General features: G+C 41.8%; 1 protein-coding gene across 1 annotated transcript in view; it reads right to left on the bottom strand.

The window, feature by feature from the left end:
- VWA3B (von Willebrand factor A domain containing 3B) overlaps nt 1–27,131 on the bottom strand; it is a 252,388-nt gene that overhangs the window by 74,713 nt on the left and 150,544 nt on the right. The window contains exons 13-17 of the mRNA XM_082671774.1: nt 24,885–25,023; nt 23,699–23,830; nt 18,620–18,718; nt 11,654–11,836; nt 2,319–2,446 (exon numbers count right to left, since the gene is read on the bottom strand). Coding sequence (XP_082527900.1) covers nt 2,319–2,446; nt 11,654–11,836; nt 18,620–18,718; nt 23,699–23,830; nt 24,885–25,023 — 681 coding nt within the window. The remainder of the gene's footprint in view (nt 1–2,318; nt 2,447–11,653; nt 11,837–18,619; nt 18,719–23,698; nt 23,831–24,884; nt 25,024–27,131) is intronic.

The raw sequence follows: 27,131 nt of genomic DNA, 5'->3' as shown, positions 1-27,131 counted from the left end.
AGTAAATGTTTGAAAAAAGAAAGAAGGGAGATGAGATTTGGAGGCTGTAACATTTATTCCACCTGGTAAAAAACTCAATCTGTTTTCAACCACAGCTAGGTAGGCGAATTAACTTTTCCTAATGATATGTTATAAGGAAGTACAGAAGCATAATATCTATAGAATGAGGCACTGCATTTTACTCTTTTCTTTATATTAATTCAGAGTTCTTATTATGTGCCAGGCATGCCCTCATTTAATCCACCCAACAACCCTATGATGACCATTACTCCCCTCTTATAGATGAGGAAATTGAGGCTCAGTGAGGTTAAGTAGCTTGCCCAAAGTTACTAACATGTAATGGTGGGAAGCCTGGATTAAAACACTCCTCTGCATGACTCTAGAACCTGCTCCTTAGAGCCCCTAAAATATATATACATATAAAAAACCAAAAATACATCTACTAGTCAATCAATAGCAGCTACAGTCAACTGACCAAACCAACTTCCAAGCAATAGCTGGTCATGTTGTCCTGACATTTTTTAGTTTGATTAAGCAAGGGGAAGAAGACAGGTAAGGTACTAGCTGAAAAGTATAGAGAAGATAATTGACACTGATGTGCTGCTCATTTATTTCTTAGTTTATTTGCTTAAATTCTCCAGATTTAGGAGATGTATCTAAGCTTTCCCAAACAAATTTAAAAAAATAATGCTGTAAAATCTCATTATAAGAGATGCCTGGGGGCTTCCCTGGTGGCGCAGTGGTTGAGAGTCCACCTGCCGATGCAGGGGACACAGGTTCGTGCCCTGGTCCGGGAAGATCCCACATGCCGCGGAGCGGCTAGGCCCGTGAGCCATGGCCACTGAGCCTGCGCGTCCAGAGCCTGTGCTCCGCAACAGGAGAGGCCACAACAGTGAGAGGCCCACTTACTGCAAAAAAAAAAGAGATGCCTGGTATAACATTTATCTTTTTACTGATTCCATGCTCATGCCCTGCCCCCAGCCCATATTAAATGCTTAGTTTGCTAAGAGGAAGACAATAAATTTCGAAGAAGGAGAAATCCTGATTAATATGTATTTTCAACTTCTTTCCATTTTGCTATCACTCTTTTAAATAAAAAGACATCTTCCTGATGGGGTATTTATATGAAGCTGTGACACTTGAATATGTGTACAATGTGAAATCATTTAAATAAGATTTGACACATTTTCTGAGTGTTTGTTAGGGTGGTTTTGATCTTTATTTAAGAACTACTAGTTAGAAACATATTAGAGGGAATTCCCTGGCGGCCCAGTGGTTAGGACTCTGCGCCCTCACTGCCGAGGGCCCAGGTTCAATCCCTGGTTGGGGAACTAAGATCCCACAAGCCATGCGGCACGGCCCAAAACCCCCCAAAACCAACCAACCAACCAAACACAAAAACCCCCAAAATAAACATATTAGAATATAGGATGGGAAAAGACCTAAGGAATCGTCTATCCCAAATTCTACCACCACAGCCATCATTTTAAAGATGAGGAAACTGAGACCCATGGCAATGGACAATATGGAGATCCACCAAGGCCACACAGAGTGAAGTCTGGACCTTGGCCTCCTGACCCTGAGTCAGATCTCCTTCATGACACAGCACTCCTGCTCTGCTCCGTCACTGCTTCGGTTGGTGGGGGGTATTGTCCTCACTGGGTGGAAATGAGACATCCTTAGGGCTCATGCAAGGGTTTCAGAATCTACATATAAGGATGACCATGTGGCCTCTGTAAGTCAAAAAAAAAAATCGTTATTATTTTTTTAATATATTTAAAAAATTTTTAAGTTATTTATTTTTATTTTTGGCTGCGTTGGGTCTTCGTTGCTGTGCCTGGGCTTGCTCTAGTTGTGGTGAGCGGGGGCTACTCTTCATTGCGGTGCGCAGGCTTCTCATTGCGCTGGCTTCTCTTGTTGCGGAGCACGGGCTCTAGGTGCGTGGGCTTCAGTAGTTGTGGCACGTGGGCTCAGTAGTTGTGGCTTGCGGGCTCTAGAGCGCAGGCTCAGTAGTTGTGGTGCACTGGCTTAGTTACTCTGTGGCATGTGGGATCTTCTCAGACCAGGGCTCGAACCCGTGTCTCCTGCATTGGCAGGTGGATTCTTAACCACTGTGCCACCAGGAAAGTCCGCCAATCATTATTAATTTACTAGATTATGCGTTCCCTTTGCTTAAACAAAAATGCTAACATAATCATACTATGTGATTCTTTAAAAGAAATCTCACAAAGCACTGCAGAAAGAAGTGGCAAAGAGATCCAGCAGAGCATCCTAGGGGACCCCCTGAGATGGGGAAGTGGGAGCTCTGCTGTGCTCACCTGTCTCCATCCTTTTCTCCGTTGTACCACCAGTCCATGACCAAGGACTCCAAGTAAAGGTCTTGTACCCTCTCCAGGTCACTGCGTCCCTGCTCCATTTCCTTAATTAAAAGAGTCAGATCTTCATTCTGCCAAAATAAGTTAATGCATTACGAGATTAGAGTTCAGATTTCAAACATTTCTAACAGAAAACGAACTGTATCAGGAAAAGGAGAATCTAAAGAATTTCATGTAGTTCTTATATTATTCCTTTTTTAGACAGCCCAATTGAGGTATAATTCATTTATATTATAATAAACTGAATGTACGTGAAGTGTGCCATTTGAGTAGTTTCGACAGTCACACCTGTGAAGTCATCACTGCAATGAAGACAATAATCATATCCATTACCCCCGAAAGCCTTCTAGTTTCCCATTGTAAATCTGCCTTTCCTCTGCCTCAAAACCTCTCTTCCCCCAACCAACTACTCATCTCCTTTCTGTCACTATATAATATTAGTTTCAATTTTCTGGAATTTTATTTAAATGGACTCATATAGTATATACCCCTTTTTTGGTCTAGCTTGCTTTACTTTTATAATTATTTTGAGATTCACCCATGATGTAGCATAAATCAGTAGTACATTCATTTTTATGGCTGAATAGTATTCTATTACATACCGAATTCAAAATTTAGTCACCTGTGGATGGACGTTTGAGTTTCCAGGTTTGGGCTATTATAAATACTAAAGCTGTGAACATTTGTGCACAAGTCTTTGTATGGACATCTGCTTTCATTTCTCTTGGGTAAATAAATAGGAATGGAATGGTTGGATCAAATGGTTGGTGATGTTGAACTTTTAAAGAAACTATCAAACTTTTCCAGAATGGTTGTACTAGTTTACATTCCCTCCAGTAATGAATGAGAGTTCTAGTTCCTTCATATAATTGCAAACACTTGATGAGGTCAGTTGTCTTAATTATAGCCATTCTGATAGCTGTGTAGTGGTATCTCATCATGGTTAATGTGTATTTCCCTAATGACGAATGATGTTAACCATCTTTTCATGATCTTGTTTGCCATGCATATATCTTCTTTGATGAAATGTCTGTCCAAATCTTTTGCTTATTTTTTGTTTCTTTGAGTTTTGAGAGATCTTTATATGTTCTGGATACTAGTCCTTTATTAGATATACAATCTGGAAACATTTTCTCCCAGTCTACAACTTGTCTTTTCATTATCTTAGCATTGTTTTTTAAAGAGAAGCTTTTAATTTTGATCAACTCAAATTTATCAGTTTGTTCTTATATAGACTATGCTTTTGATAACCTATTAAAAATTTTTTGGGGGCTAACACAGTGTCTCAAAGGGTTTTTCATATGTTCTCCTCTACCTGGAAAAGACCTAGATTTTACATTTGTATCCATGTATCATTTGGATCCATGTATCATATTAATTTTTGAATATGGCATGATGTATGGAGGAAATTGTGTTTATTTTGTCCAATTGTTCCAACACCATTTTGGGGGGGAATAAAAAAACTATATCCTTTTTCCACTGAATTGCCTTTGCATCTTTGTTGAAAATCAGTTGTCTACATATGTGTCAGTCTATTTCTGGTTTTGCTATTCTGTTCTGCTGATCTATATACCTATCTTTACACTAATACCACCCTGTCTTGATAACTATAGCTTTATATGTCTTGAGATCAGGCAGTATTAGTCCTCCAACTTTGATTTTCTTTTTCAAAGTTTCCATGGAATTAGTTTGTCAATTTTTAATTGAAAAAACCTGCTGAGATTTTGATTGGGATTGTGATGAATCTAAAGATCAATTGAGAAAGAACGCACATATTAACACTGTGATGTCTTCTGACTCGTAAACAAGATACATCCCTCGGCAATGTTTTGTAGTTTTCAGTATACAGGCCCTTTCACATATTTTGACAAATTTGTCCCTACATGTTTCATACTTTTGATGCTATTGTAAATGATAATTTTTATTTTTCTTTGCTAATATGTAGAAACAAAATTCATTTTTGTATGTTGACCTTGTATCCTACAATCTTGCTAAATTCAATGATTAGCTCCAGCAGCACTTTTGTATATTCCATTGGATTTTCTACATATATAACCATGCTGAATGAAAATAAAGACGGTTTTACTTCATCCTTTCCATTCTGGATGGTTTTCCTGCCCCCTGGTTTATTGGGCTAACTAGAATTTCCATTACACTGTTGAATAGGAGTGGTGAAAGCAGACAACCTTGCCATTTTACTGATGTGAGGGGGAAACCGTACAATCTTTTACTATTAGAGTATGGTGCTAGCTGTAGGTTTTTCCTAAGTGCCATTTAACAGAATGAGGAAGTCTGTTCTGTTCATATTTTGCTGAGAGATTTCATTAGAAAAGTGTGTTAGGTTTTGTCAAAACTTTTTCTGCATAAATTGAGATGACTGTAAGGTTTTTAATAAAGTATGTTAATTTGGTGAATTGTATATCAATTTTCAAATGTTAAACAGAACTTGCATTTCTGGGATAAACCCAAGTTGGTCCTTATGCATTCGACTTCTGTATGCATAAGGAATATTAGCCGGTAAGTTTCTTGTCTGATTGTATTTGTGAGGGTTTGGTATCAGGTTAATGCTTGCCTCATATGAAAGTATTCCCTCCTTTCACTTTCCTAGACGAGTTTGTGTAGAACTGATATTATTTTCTCCTTTAAATGTTTGATGTAAATCAGCAGTAAAGCAATCTGGGCCTGGAGGCTTCTATGCATAAAGGTTTTTAACTACAAATTCAATTTCTTAAATAGATGTAAGGCTGTTCAGGTTATCTATTTCTTCTTGAGAGAGTTTTGGTAATTTGGGTCTTTTGAGCAGTTTATCACTAGATGTTGAATTTATGATTATTGTTTGCTTTACCAGTAAATTGTCTTTTTAAAATTAAATAACTGTAGATTTCATGCAGCTGTAATAAATAATACAGAGAGATCCCATGTACTCTTCGCCCAGTTTCGCCCAAGGGAACGGCAGACACTCCCAGTGCCTTTTCATCCTGTTAACAGGGTCTTTTGCAAAGCAAAAGGTTTTATTTTTGATGAGGTCCAATTTATCCATCTTTTCTTTTATGGATCATGCTTTTGTTCTCAAGACTAAAAATTCTTTGCCTAGCCCAAGGTTCTTGAGATTTTCTTCCATATTTCTTTCCAGAATTTTTATAGTTTTATGTGTTACATTTAAGTCCATAATCCATTTTGAGTTAATATTTGCATGAAGGGTGAGGTTTAGGTTGAGGTTCACTATTTTGTCTGTGAATGTCCAATTGCTCCAACCATTTTTTGAAAAGGCTCTCCTTCCCCCATTGAATTGCTTTTATACCTTTGTCAAAAATCAGTTTGGCATACTGGCATGCTGGGTATACTTCTGGGTTCTATACTCTATCCATTGGTCTAGGTGTCTGTTTCTCCACCAAAGCCCTACTGCCTTAACTAACGCAGCTACACTGTAAGCCTTAATACTGCAATTATTTCTCCCACTTTATTCTTCTTTTTCAAGATTTGTAGGGTTTTCTAGGGCCTGTGACTTGCCATATAGATTTTAGAATAAGCTTGACCACGTCTGTAAAAAACCTTTCTGGGATTTTGACAGGAATTGGATTAAATCTATAAATCAAATAGATCTCTAATATGTTCAGTCATCCAATCCATGAACAAGGTATACGCCTGTCCATTTATTTAGGTTTTCTTTGATTTCTTTCTTCAGCCTTTTGTAATTTTCAGCATAAAAATCCTGTACATATTTTTTAAATATACATCTAAGTATTTCATATTCTTTGGAGCAATTGTAAATAATATGGAATATTTAATTTTGACTTCTCAAAATGTGATTGAATTTTGTGTGCTGATCTTGTAACCAGTGGCCTTGCTGAACTCACTTAATAGTTCTAGGAGTTTTGCTTTGTTTTTTAGCTCCTTGGGGTTTTATGTGTAGACAACATGTTACGAGCAAATAGGGACAGGTCTCTTTCTTCCTTTCTGATCTGTATGCCTTTTGTTTATTCTCTTGCCTTGTTGCCATGGGTACAGCTTCCAGTCGTATGTTAAATATGAGTGGTGAGAGTGGATGCCTTTGCCACGTTCTTGATTGTAGGAGGAAATTATTCAACCTTTCACTATTAAGTATGATTTTACTCGTAGGTATTAAGTTGATGTAAGTTGAGGAAGTTCCCCTCTGTTTCTATTTTGCTGAGTTTTTTTTATTATTAACGGGTGTTGCATTTGGTCAAGGCTATTTGTGCACAATAATACGACCATATGATTTCTCTTCTTTAGCCAGTTAATACGCTTGATTACGTTGATTGATTTTCTAATGTCAAACCAGCCTTGTACATCTGAGTAAAATCCCCCTTGGTCATAATGTATAATTCTTTTATACACTGCTGGATTCAGGTTACTAATGTATTATTGAGGATTTTGGCATCGTTGTTCATTGGTATATTGGTCTGTGGATTTCTTTTTTCTTTTTTTTTTTAATACTGTCTTCTGGTTTTGGTGTCAAGGCAATACTGGCCTCATAAAGAGAATTAGGAAGGAAGTGATCTCTCCTATTTTTTGAAATAAATTGGTTTAATTATTTTTTGAACTGTTTGCTAAAATTCTCCATGGAGCCATCTGAGCCTTGGTATTTCTCTTTCAGAAGTTTTAAAATTATAAATTCAGTTTTTTATGATTTTAGTGCTATTCACATTGTCCATTTTATCTTGGTTGAGTTTTGGTAGTTGGTGGATTTTGTGGAAGTGGTCCATGTTTTTGCTAAGTTGTCAAATTTATGAATGCAAAGTTGTTTGTTGTATTCCTTTTATTATTTTTTAATGACTGTGAGATCTACTGTGATGTCCCCTATTTCATTCCTGATATTAGTGCTTTGTGTCTACTCTCTTTGTCTTTGTCAGCCTTCTGAGAGGTTTTATCAAATTCTTGAGAATTTTTTTTCAAAGGAACAGCTTTTTGTCTCATTGATTTTCTCTACTGTTTTACTATTTTCAATTTCACTGATTTTATGCTCTCATCTTCATTGTTTCCTTCCTTCTGACTGCTTTGGGTTTATTTTGCTCTTCTTGTTCTAGTTTCTTGGGGTGAGAATGCAGATTGTTGATTCAATACATTTTCTGGTTTCCAATATAAGCATTTAGTGCTATAAATTTCACTCCCAACACTGTTTTAGCTGCGTTCCACATAGTTTGATGTGCATTTTTGTTTTCATTCAGTTCTAAGCAAATTGAGAACTTTTCTTTGACCCATTGATAAAGGGTTTTCCTGGAGTGGACCATTTGCTTGGGCTGGGTCCCTCCTGCCTATTTTTCCCTCCCACTCTGGCATCTCTGTACAGAGGTGGAGTCTCAGGACCATGGGGGTAAAGAGGCTTCCCAGAGGGGGCCACTTGTGGCTGTGTCCCTTTGACTAGTCCTCTCACTTACTCCAGTAAACCTGTTTTTCTGGTACATGTTTTATATATTTGGGAACTTTTATAGTTAAAGTTCATTTTCACTTGGGCATACCTGTGTATCTGGTGATTTTTTTTTTTTTCAGCTGTTTTCATCAAGGCGAACTGTCACAGAGGCCAGAGTCAGGAGTTCAGCTCTCTTTTCGTGGGACAGTTATCTCCACTTTGTTCACAGTCAGAGGCTCCTAAGGGTAGGGGTTAACAGAGCACTGAGTAGCCCCACATAGCACACCTCCTTTGACCTTGTTGATGCTGGATAGAGGTAGAGGCTCAGCTCTCCACTGCGGGAGGAGCGCTGTGGGGTTAGTCCTATTTCATACTACCTCAACTATCTTATGCTGGTGGGTGCTGTGAAGGCAGCTTCTCACCAAGCCTCACTGACACAAAGGATGGGGGAAAGTGGAGTGTCACCTATCCCCAGCCCACACTTACTTTTTCATTTTCATTGATGCTGGGTGTTTGTGGAAGCTTAGCTCCTTGCTGATCCCTCTGCCATGAAGGCTGTGGTGAAGAATAGCAGTGATGCCCCTGATCTCACAGTGCCTTGCTAAGTCTCAGTGCTGCCTGGTGGGACGGTGGTTCAGCTTGCCACTGGACTTAGCAGTGATGCCCCTGATCTCACAGTGCCTTAAGTCTCAGCACTGCCTGGTGGGACGGTGGTTCAGCTGCCACTGGACTTAGCAGTGATGCCCCTGATCTCACAGTGCCTTGCTAAGTCTCAGCGCTGCCTGGTGGGACGGTGGTTCAGCTTGCCCACGGGACGCCTTGGACAACACCCTGCTTAGGGAACGAGGGCACTGCTTACTTCTACCGGAGTGGGGCGGGATGGATGACCAGCTTCCCTCTCAATCCTCTGATACTACCTTAGCGCAGGATTTGCAGCACACCTGCTTCTGCCTGGTGGGGTTTGGAGAATCAACTTTCCATTCAGCCCCACTCACACTACCCCAGCAGAGAAGCATTGCCACTGGCTTCCACCATGTCGGGGCTGGAATATTAGCTCTCTGGGCAGATATACTGATACCACCTGACAGGGACATCAGAGCACCATCACTTCCTTCCATGGAGCAGGTGGGTGGTAACGGAAGATCATCTCCCTGTTCAGCTCCACTGAAATCCTGGGGAAGGGGATATAGTCTTCCCATTGATGTATGGCTGGAGTAGGGCAGGTATTGCCAAAAAGGTCTTTGGCTAAGCTATGGGAAATAGGTTGTTCTTGGGTCATTTTTTGGGTCTGTGCCTGTTAGGGATTCCAGGTTGGAGGCTCTGGCAGTGCCCCATCTGGGGTATATGGAAGACAATAACAAAACCCACAGAACTCATGCCATGTCATTCCTTAGGTTCTGAGGTCCCCAAGGCATTCCACCTCCTTCTTTCTACTTTTCAGAGTCTTCCTTTGCTTGTTTGTTGTTTTATGTCCAGGGCTTTTAAGCTGTAAGACAGAGGACCTAGGAGGAATGGGGCTACTCCATTATTGCTGGAACTGGAAATCCCTCCAGTTATTTATAATTAGATTTAAATAACAAGGTAAAAAAACTTATTTACCCATGCAGTTACCATTTCCTTTGCTCTTCATTCCTTGGTGTAGGTCTGTATTTCTATCTGGTGTGATTCCCTTCTACATATAGTACTCTCTTTAACATTTCTTGTATTGCAAGTTTATCGGTGATGACTTACTTCAGTTTTTATATATCTTTATTAACTTTGCTTTTTGAAATACATTCTGCATATAGATTCTACCCTGACATATGTTTTTCTTTCAGTACTTTGAAAATGTCACGTCACTCTCTTTTCACTTGCATTGTTTCTAATGAGAAATCTGCTGTCATTCTTATCTTTGTTCCTCTGTACATAATTCACCTTCTTTTAAAATTTTCTCTTTGTCACTGTTTTTGAGAAGTTTGATTCTGATGTAACCTGGTGTCGTCTCCTTCATGTTTATTGTGCTTGGGATTCACTGAGTTTCTTGGATCTGTGGATTTACAGTTTAAATCCAACTTGTAAAATTTCTGGTCACTATTGCTTCATATATGTTTAAGCTACTTGAATTTTTCCACAGCTCACTGATGCCTTGTTTTCTATTTTTCTGGTTTTTTGGTTTTAATTCTCTTTCTTTCCTACGTTACATTTTGGATATTTCTATTGCTATCTTGCAGTTTACTAATCTTTTGTTCTGCAATGTCTGATCTGCTGTTCATCCTATTTACATGTATTTTTTTATCTCATACATGGTACTTTTTTTTATCTCCAGAAGCTTGTGTCTTACTTGTATCTTCCATGTCTCTCCCTAATGTTTTGAACATATCAAATACAGTTACAATAACTGTTTTCATGCTCTAATACTAACATCTGAGTCAGTTTTACATGTTTCACTTTTTCTGTTTGCTTTTTCTCCTCATTATGGACCTGTATTTTCCTGCTTCTTTGCATACCTGGTACTATTTGATTGGATGTCAGAAACTGTCGATTTTACTTTGTTGAGTGGTGGATATTTTTGCTTTCCTATAATTATTCTTGGGGTTTGTTCAGAGATGCAGTTAAGTTCCTTGGAAATGGACTGATCCTTTCAGGTCTTGCATTTAAGATTTTCTAGACAGAACTGGAGCAGTGCTTGGTTGTTCCCACTGCTAAGAGAAGATCATTCTTTAAATTCTACCCAATGCCCATAAGATTATGAGGTTTTCCAGTATGACTGATGGAAGTAGTCAGTATTCTCTGCCTTGTGTGAGCTCAGAGTACTGTTCCCTCCAATTCCTTTGGATGATTCATTTCCCAGACTCTGGTAGTTTCCTCACATGTAAGCACTGATCAGTACTCTGGTTTGTCACTCCTTAAAGCAGGCAGTAGGACAAAAACCACATTCTCTAGAAGGGCATTCTTTTTTCTTTAAAGGATTATTTATTTATTTATTTATTTGGCTGTGTTGGCTCTTTGTTGCTGCGCGCGGGCTTTCTCTAGTTGTGACAAGCGGGGACTACTCTTTCGTTGTGGTGCGTGGGCTTCTCATTACAGTGGCTTCTCTTGTTGCGGAGCACGGGCTGTAGGCACGCGGGCTCAGTAGTTGTGGCTCACAGGCTTTAGAACACAGGCTCAGTAGTTGTGGCACACGGGCTTAGTTGCTCCGTGGCATGGGGGATCTTCCTGAACCAGGGCTCGAACCCATGTCTCCTGCATTGGCAGGCGGATTCTTAACCACTGTACCACCAGGGAAGCCCATACGAGGGCATTCTTGAAATGCATACCTTCAGGCCAAGACTGCAAGACTGGAACATAGGATTTTATTTACTTTCTCCCATTAGTGCATTAGAATGGATTGCTTTATCAAGTGTCACATGGTTACATAGCCTGAGAAGTCAGAAGACAACTCCCTAACATCTGAATTTTTTGGAAGTTTCCCACAAATGCCTGTAAACAGGCAGTGGTTAACGAACTTTATGTATGGACCCCCAGGATGCTTGTTAAAAATACAGATTCCTGAAGTTTGGCAAAATGCTGATAATTGTTAAATTTGACTGATAGGTACATGGTCCATATACTCTTCTACTTTTGTGTTTGTCTGAAACTTTCCATAATAAAAAGCATAGAAAAAAACAAAATATATTAAGATTCCTAGGCCTCTATGCCTGATTTAGTAGCTCTGAAGTAGGACCCAGGAATCTGCATTGTCACAGGTGCCTTAGCTCAGGTGCTCCTTAGACCACATTTTGTAGTATGCTCACTGTTAAGTGATTCATTTTCTCCACTTAGGTGTCCTTGTGGTTGCTGTTTTCCCAATTAAAGTCTCATCCATGGGCCTCCAGCCATTAGTGCTGAAATAAGTGAACACTCTCTTCTCAGCCCATTAAGCTCTTACCTGAACAGCCTCTGGAGGACAGGGATCCTTGTAACCAAAATTGTAAGAATGGAACTCTCCTCCAGTCAAAGAAGCAAGCTCTTTCAAAAATCCATTTGCAATCTCATCATTGTAACAGAAGGAGATGGTGTAAATAGGGACTTTCTGAAAACATTTGGCCTGCTCTATAACCATTTTAGGTGGCTGAAATGATAAATTTTGAGGGGAAAAGGGGAGATGGAAAGAGAGAGGAAGAGATTGAAAAAAAAAAAAAGACATGAAAATTCCTAGTATTTGCTCTAGATAGTGAAATTCTCAAATAGTAATCCTGTATACAGTAGAGAGTGACTTCTTGGAAAGGTGTAAATTCAATTCAAGAAACAAAGCAAACATTGCCAGATAGTGAGAGTATGAAGACCAATGACTCAGCTCTATGCCCTCTGAGGGCTCACAGTTTGGTGGGAAAAAATCTGGGAGAAATATTTGACTAACCAAACTACTCAATTTCAGTGCACCTAAAGTCCATGCTTGTAGAATGCTGGGCTATACTTCTGAGCACTTAAAGTATTAGGGTCATGGGTAATACACCTTGGCTATTGGGATTCTACAGAGTGAGGCCACCAGATCTCCATGTGGCTTCCAAAGCATCTACTCCCAAAAAGTAATTTCTAGACCATGGTCAATGTGTCTCCCACAGCGTGAAAATAGAGACATTGACTTAGGGTCCTTCCACGTGCTGGGCACTCTGCTGGGGACAATAATATCCCAGTTAATCCTCACAACCATCTAGTGAGAGAGTTTTGGAAAGACTGCTAGTTGCCTACCTCTCCTTTTTTTTTTTACTGTCAGAGCCCTGGTTTTCTTTTCATGGTAGCAACATACTTAGTTAAAAACAAACAAACACAACACATACACACATACACACTCATCTTCTGACACTTTTTTTGCAGCTAGGTGTGGCCAGGTCTGTCCATTGAGATATAAGCAGAAGTCTCAAGGGAGAGACTTTTTTTTGCCAATAAAAAAGACAAAGACTTAACAAAAAAAGCTAATATCCTCCCCTTTTCACCCCTGCCCCCTGGAAAGTGGACACTCTGCCTAGAAGTGGAGCAGCTCTTTTGTGACCATGAGGGTGGACGTCACACACAAAGACAGTGAAGCATAAAGATTAAAGGAAGCCTATTTCTTGGAGACGTTCTTGAATAGCTGTATAATCCAGACTACCTTCCGCTGGGCTTCGCAGCCATAGGATATAGGCCTCTCCATTGTTTCAGCCATCATTGGTCTGCTCTTCTGCTTTTCCTCCCAGTAACGTGAAACCCTAATTGGCACAGTAGGTACAGATATGGACTCCACTTGAAGATAGAGAAATTGAGGCTCAGAAGAACTAAGTTTCCTAGGGTCATCAACCTCTTAAGTGGTAAGACTAGATTCAAAGAGTTTTTACTCCTAGAAGCAATGCCAGACTATGTGTTTCCCCGCCATTTGCAATAAAGACCGTCTCTTGCTAAGGACTGACTCTCTGTAAACATTACCCGATTCTCAGGAAAGATGACTGATGAACTGCCCTGCCACCTCTCTACCAGCACCACCACACCCAGCTGAGCACCCTCAGAAGTGCCTCTGATTGTCTTGCTTCCACTGCCTCTGTGTTTCTCAGTCCCTCTTTGATGGACCCAAATTGCTGGCTCCAACTGGAGAGTGGCCAGTTCCCACTCTCCACCCCCAGTTCCTATCCTTTGACTGTTAACCCTTCCTATACGTTTGCTATGAGCCCTGGGGAGGCAGGGGGATGAAGGAGGCCTCTGGACTCACCACTGGGAGATGGCCAGTTGAGTGGTCCCCCAGAGACTGGTCTCATTCCAGCCACCACTTACACATGGCTTCAGTCTCTGTATCTCACCAGCCTTGAACCTGTCCTTGCCCATAAGTCCACCCACACCTCTCCTCCTCTCTTCTCTCCCCTCCCCTCTGCCCATTGGCTGGTTCCTAACCAAACAGCAACCTAACCTAGCTGAGGGCTGATCCCATCCCTCTTGTGAACTTCAAGGACAGAGCAAAGCCCTCTCTGCTGCCTGCTCTTCCTTCAACCTAGCTTCCGTTTTGAGGACTTATCATGTGCTGGGCACTAAGGGCTCTGCTTGTGCTCTCTCCCTGCACCCCCCCCCCACAACCACCATGGAAGGTACTATCATTATCCTCATTTCTTACAGGACTCCTGGCCACTGCCCCTCAGCCCCATATACCAGACTGGAGATGCTAGACCTAAATTCTGTTAATTTGATAGATAGGGTTTTAGCTAGAAATTACTCTTATATTGACTTACAGCTGAGATATTTGGGAAGGGAAAGAAACTAACGTTGATTTAGTGCCAGTGGTGTGGGTGCCAGGGACTGTGGACAGCGTTTTCATCTTCCATACGCTACCTGACATTATTTCATATGGTCATTTGCTCCTTGCCTATCTCTCCATAAAACAGAAGCTTCACTGAAGGCAGGCATGTTGTCTATCTTGCTCCCCACTGTATCCCAGACTGATAGCAGTACCTGGCACATAAAAGGTGCTCAGTAAATATCCGTGGAATGCCAAAACAAAAACAAAAACAAAAACAACCCCCCCCCCCAAAAAAAACCCCAGTGTTTAGGGACTTCCCTGGCAGTTCAGTGGTTAAGACTCCGTGCTTCCACTGCAGGGGGCATAGGTTCGATCCCTGGTGGAGGAACTAAGATTCCACATGCCGGGTGGCAAAAAAAAAATATATATATATATATGTATAATCTCCATGTAATGCATCCACGAGAATATCACCTCATTCACTCACAGCAACCCTGTGAGGAGGGAGCATTAGCTTTAAGTCACGGATGAGGAAATTCACAACGGGGGCACTTGCCCAGGGTCATTCAGATGGGCAGTGCTGGGGATGAGCTCTAACCCAGGTCTCTGGCTCTAAAGCTGTTTATTTCCATCAGTCCTGACAGCTCAAGAGAGCATGAGCAAGTCTCTTACGTGTATCGCTGTGAGCCACCCAGCAGCACACAGCCCCAGGTAGTGTTTGCTAAACCGGCACGAGGTTCTAGTGCCCAGCGTGGTGGTGGAGAGTTGGGCGGAAGGCGGGGCTGCACCCTGACTGCAGAAGGAGCTCCATCCCTGCAACAGAAGAGAGCCACACCTGTCCTCCCGCCCCAACCCTGCAGCCCCCAGGGATCCTTTTCGCTGGCGGGTGTCCTCACAGCTTAAAAGAAGACTCAGTATGTTGAAGTAAGCCTTTCGCCACCACAGCCTGAGTCACCCTGACGCTCCCCAGCCACTTACTATAGTAGCTCAGCTCGCGGGGCTGTGCAATGCGGGGGCCATGTCTGTAGGACACCGAGGAAGCCTTTCTCAGCCCAGGACTCCTTAGTCTGTTCCCCTCAGAGGTCCCGTCGGTCCCTAAGATGGGGCCAAGCAGCACACCTGAGACACTCTCCCCCAGTGCCCTCGTCCCCGAGTCTAAACAGGTGTGCGGCCAGATGTTCCTTTCACCACAAAGGTCAACTTGGGGTGTCAAGAAAGGCAGGGACGGTTCTCCCAACAGCCTGAAGGAGGTTTGTTTATGCAGAGGGGGTCACCCTGTGCCCTCCCCTGCTCCCATCCCTCGCATACCCTACGCGGGGCTTTATCATCCATCCGTTTTTGTTTAGAACGGTGCAGATACCTTCCTCACGTCCATTCTTGCGAGGGTGAGCCCCTAACTTCAAAGAAGTCCCAAAATAACCACAGCCAAAGATGTGCTGGGCTGCTCCTGACAGAGGCCCTGCAGTGTCCACCTGCACCTACAGATGCCCACCCAAGGACACCTAGCAATCCAGGCTCATGAAGAACCCTCTGAACTTGACTAATTAAAAGACTTGTCTTCTATATAATTCTGCCCTGGACATTGAATAAACAGGCAGCACGCTGATGTCCATGGAACTGAATCCTGAACAGCATCTCTGTGCGTTCTTCCAAGTAGGAAATTCTGCGGAGTACCGGGAATAATGACATTGGTCTTACATATTCAGGTCCTACAGTCAGTGAAAATTCAAAACCAAATCGAGATTGAGTGGTACATCTTAATGTCCTCTACATAGAACATGAATATCAAATATCCATTTGTTTTTTTGAGAGAGTCTGAGGAACAATGCAAAATAAGTAGATTGTTTGTGGGAAAAAGGCAGATACAAATATGAAATGCCTGAATAAGAGTTTATAAATCACTTTTTCAGTAACTTGCATATTTCTGATTCCAGCTCCATTTCCCTAGTGCCTCATCGTTAAGTGGACCACAGACCCTCTGGGAATTTGGGGGCAAGCTACTGATCTTCTCCCCAGAGAAATGTACGAGTGCATTTTTTATATAATTTTGGGAGATTCCAGACCCTCATAAGTCTATGATGGACTGTAGACCAAGAATCCTTCTCAACACACGGCTGGCACAGTGGTACTTGGTAAATCTTCTTCAAGGGCTATTTGGCGTATCTATCTAAACATATACCTTTTAATTGAGTCCACTTCTCAGAACTTATGCTACAGATATACATGTGCAAAATGATATATGTGCACAGTTACTTTTGCAACCTTGTCTGTAACAGGAAGATTGAAATAACCTAAACACTCATCACCGGGGGACATGACTAAGTAGCTGTGTGATGGAACAGTAGGCAGCTATAGAAAAAACGAGGAAGCTCTTTATGAAATGATATTAAGCAATCTCCAAGGTATATTGTTTTATTAATACAGTCGCAGAATTGTGCGTGTAATATGCTACCATTTATGTATTTTAAAAGGAAATATACATAAACAAATATCTGTCTGCATAGCAAACTATCTCTCAAAGAAGATGCAAGAAACTGGTAATATACTGGTAATACACATATCACCTGCCTCATAGCTGGTGAAGGGAGGTGGGAGGGAGGATTTTCTCTACATTCTATCCTTTCGTACCTTTGTCATTTGTACCATGTGAATGTATTACTATTCAAAAATTAAATCAAGTCACTTTTTAAGGTAGTTTTATTAAATCTATGTCATTTAATATGATGCACTCATTGAGAATGATGTTTCTGAAGAATTTCTCATGACTTGGAAAAACGCATATATTAGATGAGAAAGAGCAGAAAATTGAATTATGAACAATTTACACCTTATTCTTCCTTATGATTATATGCTTACTTATATTTTCTAAATTACAATAAAATCAGTTAGGATTTATTAACAAGAAAAAGATCCCCTGTCCAGATGACTTGCAAGTCAGAACCTGCAGCCTACTTCTTCCCCCAAATGCCAGCCCCATCCTTCTAGGGGCTTTTGGACAGCCGTGAACTCCAGGTGCTCAAACTCAGCTTCCTCCACCAGAAACCCCCAGGTCTCTCCTTCTTTAGATTTCAATCAGTTAATAACAATTACTAGAAAGCAGAAATCAGTCATCTTGACCCCTTTCTCCCTTGTTCCTCACCCAGCCCCCCACCTCCTGCCCCCAAACTGGCCACCAAGTCCTTTGATGCTACTTCTATGATCTCATCTCTGGAGGGTCCCCTCCTCCGCATTTCTGCTGCTCCTCCCTGAGGTGGGACCTCACCAGCCCAAGATCTAGTCTTTCCCTGGCTCTCCCATCCACCTGTGCATTAGAGGCATATCTCTAACGCACTGGCGGATGGGACCATCTGCTCCTCTGAGAGTCCCTACTGAGGTAAAGCCCATCCTTTCTGTGTGACATTCAAGGACCTTCACAATCTTCCCCAACCAAACCTCCGAGACTCGGCCCTGACACTTTTCCATTCACTGCTCTCGGGATGTTCCCTCGACCAGCCCACATATTTTCACACCTCTGTTCCTTCTGCCCAGGATACCAGTAATCTCCCCCGTCTAGGAAATTTCTTCTCCTCCTTCCAGACACAGCTGAAATGCACCCTCCTCGGTGGAACCTTGCCTGGCCTTCTCTCCATCGCGTACAGCAGAATTCATCACTGTGCTCCCGTACAGCCCGTAGCACAGGCAACTCCACTCCCTCTATCTCACCAGAATTAACTGTATATGCTAGCGCATCATCCGATGCGTAAGCTCCCCTAGGGCAGGATATTATTCATCTCTGCAGCCTCAAACGTGCAGCCGCCACACAAGGAGCATAAACAAGGCACGATAAATCGCCTCTGAATAGAAAGGGCAGTGAAGTTGATAGGAAAATCGTTCCAAATACAATTTCACTTTATACAACTTCGCGGCCATAGATCTAACACGGTAGTAAAATCCAGCTGCTCTAGTATTTAAGCCCTGGACCGTTTGACACCGGGTATTGTACAATATTTGCCTAGCAGTCTTCACATGCAGACACTTCACAATGAAGGAAACAAGTTGATACTAATTCACTTTAGCGGTTAATTTACATTGTACTGGCCTGCACACCCGTATATTTATTTAATGCCCAGAGCATTAGTCTTTCATTCACAAAGCTCAAAAGAAGATGAACAGACGCCGCTAAAACTTTTCAAATATTTTCCAGTCAGGCTAAACAAAGAACATTTCACCAGAAAGGCATGCTTTTGTTTAAATGATTACTAAGTTAAAATTAGGGATAAAACCAAGGACACTGTGCAGTGACGTGTTTTAGATTCAGCGTCCCCAAAGGAAAAAAAATCAAGAAGAATCTCCTCACTCTTAGTTTATAATAAAATATAAACCAGTCTTCCACGGAAGGCATACATCTCCTTTCATCGGGTTTGTCTCCAGGTCTATGGGTGGGCATCAAATTAACCAAACAACACTCACTGTCACTTAAATTCTCCTCACTGTTGTAGCAGACAAAGGAATTTCTCAGTGTGTGTGTTTTTACCTCAGTTCTGCGTCCCTAAGCCAGGCAAGTATCTCTCAACAGCTTTTTAGTGGCAGTGGAAAAGGTCCCCCAAACCCATGCTCAGCATTCACTTTCAGGGGATTAGTGAGTCCCTCTTTGTTCTCAACTTTGATAAGTACCTGGTCAGGTCTCCCATCTGTCAAAAGGTAGATTACTTGTGTTTCTTTATCAGCAAAAGCAATTTGCAGGGCGCTCAAGGTGTTTGTGGAACTTCCAATCTACAGAAAAGAGAGAGAGAGACATACCAAGTACATACTGGAATCTCAAAAAAGATCTCACAAACAACTGCTATTTATTCTCTGCTTCCAAAAAGAAAAGTACTTGTGAAATAAAAGATATATTTAAATTAGACTGAGATCATAATTTAAGTCCAGGAATTCCAAGAAGACAAATCCCTGAATGTGTCGTAAAAGCATCTATGCAGACAGTTCCAGGATAGCTAGAAGCCAGGACGATGGATTTCCTGTCCTGATGACAGAGCTCTTAATTCAATTTTGTCTTTGTGTGTTTCTGTGGCAGGCACTAACTCAGTTACTGTTCATTCAGCTGTCAGCACGGCTTAAACATGCAGCCCGAATTCCCCCCAGGCGGGGACCATGTTAGCTTCCAACCAGGATAGATTCATGACACCCAGTATTCAGCAAACATGAGTGTGGTGTCATGAGCAATCCAGAGGTACAGGAAACTGTAAAGTTGTAAAACGCCTGCAGTTTCTGCCCAGGGAGGTACAGAACCGGCCAAGTTGTCACTCCAAAACTCAGAATGAGAAAAAGCCAGACAAACAGCAAGTACATGACTTTTGTTATGCCCACGAGAGGGCTCAGGTCACAGGGCAACCAAGTGGCCCCAAATCTGGGGAGAGTCAGGCAACAGGCCAGCCCTGGCTTTCTGGGACAGGACGCAGCCAGACACTAGAAGAAGAGTTGGGCTGGGGTGACTGGTGAATCAGCGGAGGCTGCCAGGTGTATGTTGGCAAGAGGCCACAGATATGGGGGCATCGGCGCTCTCGTGAAGGCTGTTTTGCCACAAACCCCACAGGGTGCTCACAGAATAGATTGGGAGAGTCTAGAGAAAGTCTCCTTCACGGTGCAGAACTGGGGGAGAGAAACACAGGAATCTCCATAGAGACCCTCTCCTCACTCCCCCCAGCAGAACAAAAGCCTTAATCTGTGTGTGTATATGGGGTGGGGGGCAACAATGAACACGCTCACCCTAGGGCGCTGGTCAAAACCCAGGAAGGCTGGGGGAAGGAAAGAGGAAACAACACACTCTCTACATCTGCGGAAGGAGCAGGGCTATGTGCTGGGCTCAGAGACACTGAGAAGGCCACGCCCCTGAGACTCCTGGACACCATGCCTGATTAAGACTGAGGCTTATTCAGAGAACACCCACCCCCATCACTCCCCTAGAAACATCAACTAACAAATAACTTTCAAGAGAAACGCTCTCTCTGAGGCCCAGTGTGAAGGGAAAAATCAAAAGCCGAAGATGAAGCAGACAGCCCTCTGGCACGTCATCCCCTACCCAACACCAAGTGTCGCTGCAAGAATTTGAGGGATGCAGTGCAAACAAACCTCGAAGCCAGCCCAACTCCTATTCAGAGTCATTTTAACCCACCCCACCAAGAAAGGTACGCCCATTTCCAGGCACGAGAAATATTTATCTCAGTCGCTATATACTGCACGTGATGTCCAGCTTTTAACAGAAAATAAGCACATAAACAGAAGAGCAAACAACATACTCCCGAGAGACAAAAGTACTCATCGGAAACAAACACACACATGACACAGATGCTGAAACCATCGGACAGAAAATTTAAACTAACTGTGATAATGGCAAAGGTGAACAACATTCAAGACCAGGTGGGTAATTTCAGCAGAGATGGAACCTTAAGAAATAATAGAATAAAAATGCTAACAGTAAAAAACTCAGTAGGACGGTGAAGAAGTCTTTCAAAGAGTTCAGAGTACAGTTGTTCCTTGGTATCCACAGGGGTTGGTCCAGGACCCTCTCCCCCGGACAGATACCAAAATCTGCAGATGCCCAAGTCCCTTATATAAAATGGTGTAGTATTTGCATATAACCTCTGCACATCCTCACATATACTTTATTTATTTTTTGATAAATTTATTTATTTTTGGCTGCATTGCTGCATTGGTCTTTGTTGCTGCGCGCAGGCTTTCTCCAGTTGCGGCGAGCGGGGGCTGCTCTTCGTTTTGGTGCGCAGGCTTCCCATTGCGGTGGCTTCTCTTGTTGCGGAGCACAGGCTCTAGGCGCGCAGGCTCAGTAGTTGTGGCGCACGGGCTTAGTTGCTTCGCGGCACGTGGGATCTTCCCGGACCAGGGCTCGAACCCGTGTCCCCTGCATTGGCAGGAGGATTCTTAACCACTGCGCCACCAGGGAAGTCCCAACCTCCTGTACACTTTAAATCGTCTCTAGATTATGTATAATACCTAATACAGTTCAAATGCTATGTAAATAGTTGCCAGCGTGCAGCAAATTCAAGTTTTGTTTTTTGGAACTTTCTGGAATTTAAAAAAAATTTCCATCTGGGGTTGGGTGAATCCATGAATGAGGACCCTATAGATACAGAGGAATGACTATAGGTTCAAAACAGCCAAGGAAAGAAGTAGTGAACGTGAAGATAGAGGAATAGGAATTACCCAAATTAAAATACAAAGAGAAAAAACAGCAAATCAAAACAGAAAAGAGCACCAAAGAGCTGTGGAACAGTATCAAATGGTCTGATATACGCTTAATTGGAAACATAGGAGAAGAGGGAAAACAGGACAGAAGAAATATTTGAAAAAAAAATAATGGCTGAGAATTTTCCAAAAACAATGACAGACATAACCCCATGGACCCAAGAAGGTCAGATAACACCAAGCAGGATAAATAAAATAATCACCTAACACTTCTGCCAGAGTGGTATACAAGGAAGCCAAGTAGTGAGCTGGGACGTTCATCCCCACCAACTGTACCACGTCCTCCCTGCTCAGTGATGTCCCCTCCCACCCAGCAGTAACAAGGTACTCCTCCCCATCAGGTGTCAACAGAGTTCGAGTGGGGAACCTGAACTTCAACCTGTACCTGGAAGTATGAGGCAGGGCCCACCCATCCCCCTGACAGCACAGTGTGAGACACAGCCAACTAAACAGAAGGCTAGAAGAATACCCAGAGCCTCATAACATGAAACAAAAATGTCTAGGATTCAACTGATAATCAGTCCATCGTACCAAGAAGCAGGAAGCTCTCAACCTGAAATGAAAAAGATAATAGATACCAACAGCAAGAAGACAAATATGTTAGAATTATTCGACAAAAATTTTACATTAGCCATGAAAAAAATACTTCAGCTAGCAATTATCAACAATCTTGAAACAAATGAAAATTAAAATGCATCAGCAAAGAAAAAGAAGGTCTCATCAGAGAAGAAAAAAAGACATGAAGGAGAATCAAATGGAACTTTTAGAACTTAAAAATAACAATAACTGGGCTTCCCTGGTGGCGCAGTGGTTGAGAGTCCGCCTGCCGATGCAGGGGACACGGGTTCGTGCCCCGGACCGGGAAGATCCCACATGCCGCGGAGCGGCTGGGCCCGTGAGCCATGGCCACTGAGCCTGCGCGTCTGGAGCCTGTGCTCCGCAACGGGAGAGGCCACAACAGTGACAGGCCCGCGTGCCGCAAAAGAAAAATAACGATAACTAAAATTTTTTAAATTCTCTTACCCAAGGACTGGCTATGCCAGCTGACCAGTGCTCTGCGACACCAGCACACGGCAGGCTCAGAATGTCTGAGTGTTGTCCTGAACTTACTGGGTTGATTCCTGGACCAAACCAGTCCAAAGAATAATAGAGGAATCTGGTCTTCTTGAAAATGAATTTTGCACATTCAGCAAGCAAGCAAGGGTTCTTCAATGAAGACTTTTGAAGAGACCAGAATCACACTTTACAAAAAAATGCTCTGACATATTTTCAGCCACGTAGATGGCTGATACCATTCATCAGTGATTTTTACACGAAGCAGAACCCACTTATGTTTTCACCCAATGAGATTCCATATATAATATCTTGTTATCACAAACTCTAAATTAGTGGGCTCTGACTTAAGATATTTCCTACTGTAAAAGAAGACAACATATGTCCCAAGGAACCAATTTAACAAATTGTTTATGAATTTAATATTCTTTCCCAGCATAAGGTAGCCAGTTAGGACAAAATTTTACAGGCATTAATATTTCTTATAGATTTCCTCCTCCCATTTTAATTTTATTTATTTGGCCATGCTGTGCAGCTTATGGGATCTTAGTTCCCTAAACGGGGATCGAACCCGGGCCTTTGGCAGTGAAAGCACAAATCCTAACCACTGTATTGCCCCTGAATTCCCCCTCCTTCCATTTTTAAAAAACAAATCCCAAGGGAACTCTACAACATCCCAATGACAGTGCAAGTTCTGCTTGGTTAATATTCAGGGAGAGTCACTAACGCCCATTTGTGGCTTCTTGTCAAATCCAGGACTCTAAACTCAGGCACTGAACTATTTTAAAGATACTTGCGATCCATATTGGACCTCTAAGAATAACTCTTGGTCTCAGTTTTAGTATATCTTAAATATCTGGAATGCTATGTGGTTCTAGAAAAAGAACTTTTAAAATGAAGTTCAAGGCAAGAGGAAATTTGAGGAAAGGCAAATTCTCCCTAGTCTGTGTAAATGCCAAGAGCAGAAGCTTTAAAGTTCTCCAAGTAAAATGCAGGCCTGAAGGAAGTATTTCACCTTCTTACGATATCCTGCTGCCCTATCTCTCTCCTTGCTTTCAGCCCTTACCACTCACACTGTACTGTATGTTTCCACAAGTTCATTACTTTTGAACAAAGCCCACTGTTAAAAGCAGCTGTAATATATCATTTGAAGCAAGAATGAAGCGTCAGAAGAAACAAATATGAATGTTTAAGTAAAAAAAAAATTATATTTTGAAATTTGTTTTCATAAAAGTGCTGAGACTTGAGCCAAGAGAAGTGCTGTCAATAGAAGCTTATCTAAATGTTAGATATTGACAGAAAAGATTGAATTAACATGACCTCTGTAAGCAAAATGAATGTCTATGTGAAGCCATGGCTATCCTTGGCATTCAAAGCATTTCTCAAGCATTTCTATCCTGATCTCCATCCTTCTTCTCCCGGACCCAGGCTCCTTCTTACCTTAATGTCTCTAACCCAGGCCTGGGCCCCTTTCAAATTATCCTCATCAATTTCAACAAGTTTTTCCCGCCAAGCAACGGCTTGAGCATCAAACTGCACAAAATTGAATTTCCTTTTATACTTCAGCTGTTCCTGTAAGAGACAATTATTATTTAGCCATGAAACCACTTATGTGTGAGAAAAGATTAGGACAGGTCAGGGTTTGATACATTTTAATCGTTTGATACCTCTTTTCAGTTCTAGAAGCTAAAAATTACATTCAAGAGAGAAAATGTTTTCTAGTTCAAAAGGCATTTAAATAAAATTTACACACAGTTTGGATATTAAAAATTTACAAATGTATATATGTATAAACACATATATATATGTCACATATAAGTTTATATGTATAATGTGATATTATATCCTGTGTTTAATACTGACATTAATGGTATACCGAATATGCACACTAAATGCTTAAAAGAATCCAAAACAGTGTTACCGCTTTGGTCAACATCTTTTTGGTAAAGCTATTTTATTCACCTGCCTTCCATCAATCAGCTCATGTTCCTCCAGCAGAAGTTCATCAAATTAAAAATTCTATTTTGTATTTGTCAAACACTCCCTGCAATTGTTTACTATGGTCCATACTCACATCAATACTACCAAGTCATGACAGTACTCTGATACCCGTTTATATGTGTGGAAACTAGGAGTTAGGGAGTGTTAGCAGCCTGCTTTGGGTAGTACAACTCAGAGGCAGCACAGGTGGAATAAGGACCAGAAGCTCCTGACCATCAGCCCACGCTCCTCCCACACATTAGTTCTGGGGCCAGTGCATGCAGCATCCCTAACGCGCACTGGTAATTAAAATAAGCATGACGAGCTGAAGAGTATCTGGGAGACAGCAGAGGCATGCGCACACCACAGATTCCAGGATAGAGAAAACCTGGGGCAATGGACATAGAAATTTCCTTAGCAACCCGTATGTGTTACAGGAAGGACCCACAGAAGGAAGGGTCTGCTTGCAAAGAACAGATGATGCTCTCACTGGCAAAAGGGAGCCTTTTTCTGACGTGGCTTTTCTGTGATTTCTAAGTGCACACCTGGCCTGGGCATCTCTGACAACCACTACAGGTGCTGACTGGCGGAGATGCACTCGTGATACTCGGCCCCCAGGTGCCTGGTCCCGAGAGCTCCATCTCACCTGCATGAGCTGGATGATCTTGTTCTTCACCAGGTCCAGTTTCCCCTTCATTGAGTGAGATGTGTCAATGAGAATGTAGACACAATCACTAGGCACTTTTCCAAAAAGGACTTGACTCCCATCCTGTAGCCATTGAATCCTAGGCAGGAAATAGTTGAAAGGGAATGGTTAGAGCCTGTGGCACTCAGAGCATCGTCCTAAGAACTTAATGATACGTCTACAGAGGAAAACCAATAGGACAGAAAAATAAATCCAATACTGGGCTCCAAAGCCAAAAGTAAATTACTTCCAGTCATCTGGTATTTTTGAGGCCTTTAGCTATGACTTCACACCATGTATTCTTCTAACCCTGCTGACTGCAGTCAAGCTAGTCATGCCAGCACATTCCTGAAGCTTCAGTGAAGCTTATGGATAGAATCAAGCAACCCCAGATCCCAGGAATAACCAAGCGCTAGGTGGTCGTGTAAGCAGGACTGCTTCTGTGGTCCAGGCTCAGGATCCCATCACAGGATGTAGATTAAATTCATGGTTGCAGGCAAACCCTGGGGCAGAGGGTGGGGCAGACAAAAAAAATACTTGAAACTGAGTTCAGAGTTCAGCAAGGCCCAGTCAATTAGACTTTACAGGGCAAAACACTGAAGAGGAGATCACTACATAGGAGAGAAAGAGCGTCAGAGAGGGATGGAAAGAGAGATTGAAAGGGAGAGAGAATGTGCTCCAGATATCTGCAGAAGGGTGCCCTGGAGACTCTGGCTAAGTTATGATCAGGGCATGTGCGTGAAGAAACTACTGAAGCCGGGGAATAAATCACCAAAAAAGTAATAGATGGACCAACCCCTCAGAGCTCACGCAAGTCTGGAAATAGTTCATCTTCCAATCAGCCAGAGTGGAAAAGCCTCCATAATGCACGTGGCCTCAAGTAGAGTCTTCACAACGGTATTGCCTTAATAGTAGGACCAAATTAGTCCTGAACTAAAGGCTCCCCTGCACCTACGCTGACAGAACTTAAAAGCAAGCCCCAGAGTAACTTACTGCATTCCAAGTAACAACTGCGTCACAGAACACACATAAAAAATGCATCAAAATCCAGTACCCAACAATGTAGAATTCAAACTATCTGGCATCCAGTAGAAAATTACCAGGCACACAGAGAAGCAGGAAACTATGACCCATAACCAGAAGAAAGACAGATCAAAAGAAACGTACCTGAAAATGACACAGATGATAGAATTTGCAAAAAAAGGATGTTACGCAGCTATTGCAAACATAATCCATACGTTCAAGAAGGTAAAGTAGGAACAGAATGAGGAGAGGAACGGAAGATCCAAAAAGAATCCTCTGGGGAAACGTCTAGAGATATACAATGACTGAAATGAAAAATACACTGCATGCTATTAACAGTGAAGTAGACACTAGCAGAAGAAAAGATCAGGGAATTTTAAGAAAGACATAGTAATAGTAAACAATCCAAAATAAAACACCGAGAGAAAAAGGTTAAAAAAATATAACAGAATAAGCAACCCATGGAACAATATCAAGGAGTCTAACACATGTGTAATTAGACACTAAGGAGGGGGAAAGGGGCACAGAAAAATATTTGAAGAAATACAATCAAATGTTTCCAGTTTTGATGAAAACAATACACCCACAGATCCAAGAAGTTCAAAGAACCCAAATAGAAAGAAAAGAAAAAAAAAAAAAAAAAACAAACCATGACACATCATAATATAATGGCTGAAATTTAGTGATAAAGAAAAAAATCTTAAAAGGAACCAGAGACAACATAGGAATAATAGGTGACTTCTCATTATGCAAGCCAAAAAGAATGGGGAACAATTTTTAAAGTATTAAAAGATAAAACTGTAAACCTAGAATCCTATACTTAGCAAAAATACCTTCCACAAATAAAAGTAAATTCAAGAGATTTTCAGACTAAAACAGCTGAGAGAATGCATCACCAACAGACCTGTGCTAGGATCTATACAAACAGACTAAAGAGCAACAGAAATCACAAATATGTGAATCAATACAAAATACATTTATTCTCATTTTAAATCTGTTTACAAGACAATTGATTGCTTATAATGTATTTTGGGTTTATAGCATATGTGGAAGTAAAGTGTGTAGGACAGCAACAGACAAGTCAGAAAGGGAATGGAAGCTGAAGACTTTCATGATGTACATGAAGCAATATACTATTATTTGAAGCTAGACTGTGATTAAGTTAGAGATGTATACTGTAAATGC

The sequence above is a fragment of the Grampus griseus genome (assembly GCF_964374135.1).
Source record: "Grampus griseus genome assembly, chromosome: 15".
Lineage (NCBI taxonomy): Eukaryota > Metazoa > Chordata > Mammalia > Artiodactyla > Delphinidae > Grampus > Grampus griseus.
Note: the sequence above shows the minus strand (reverse complement) of the source record. Positions and strands in the feature narration are given on the sequence as shown.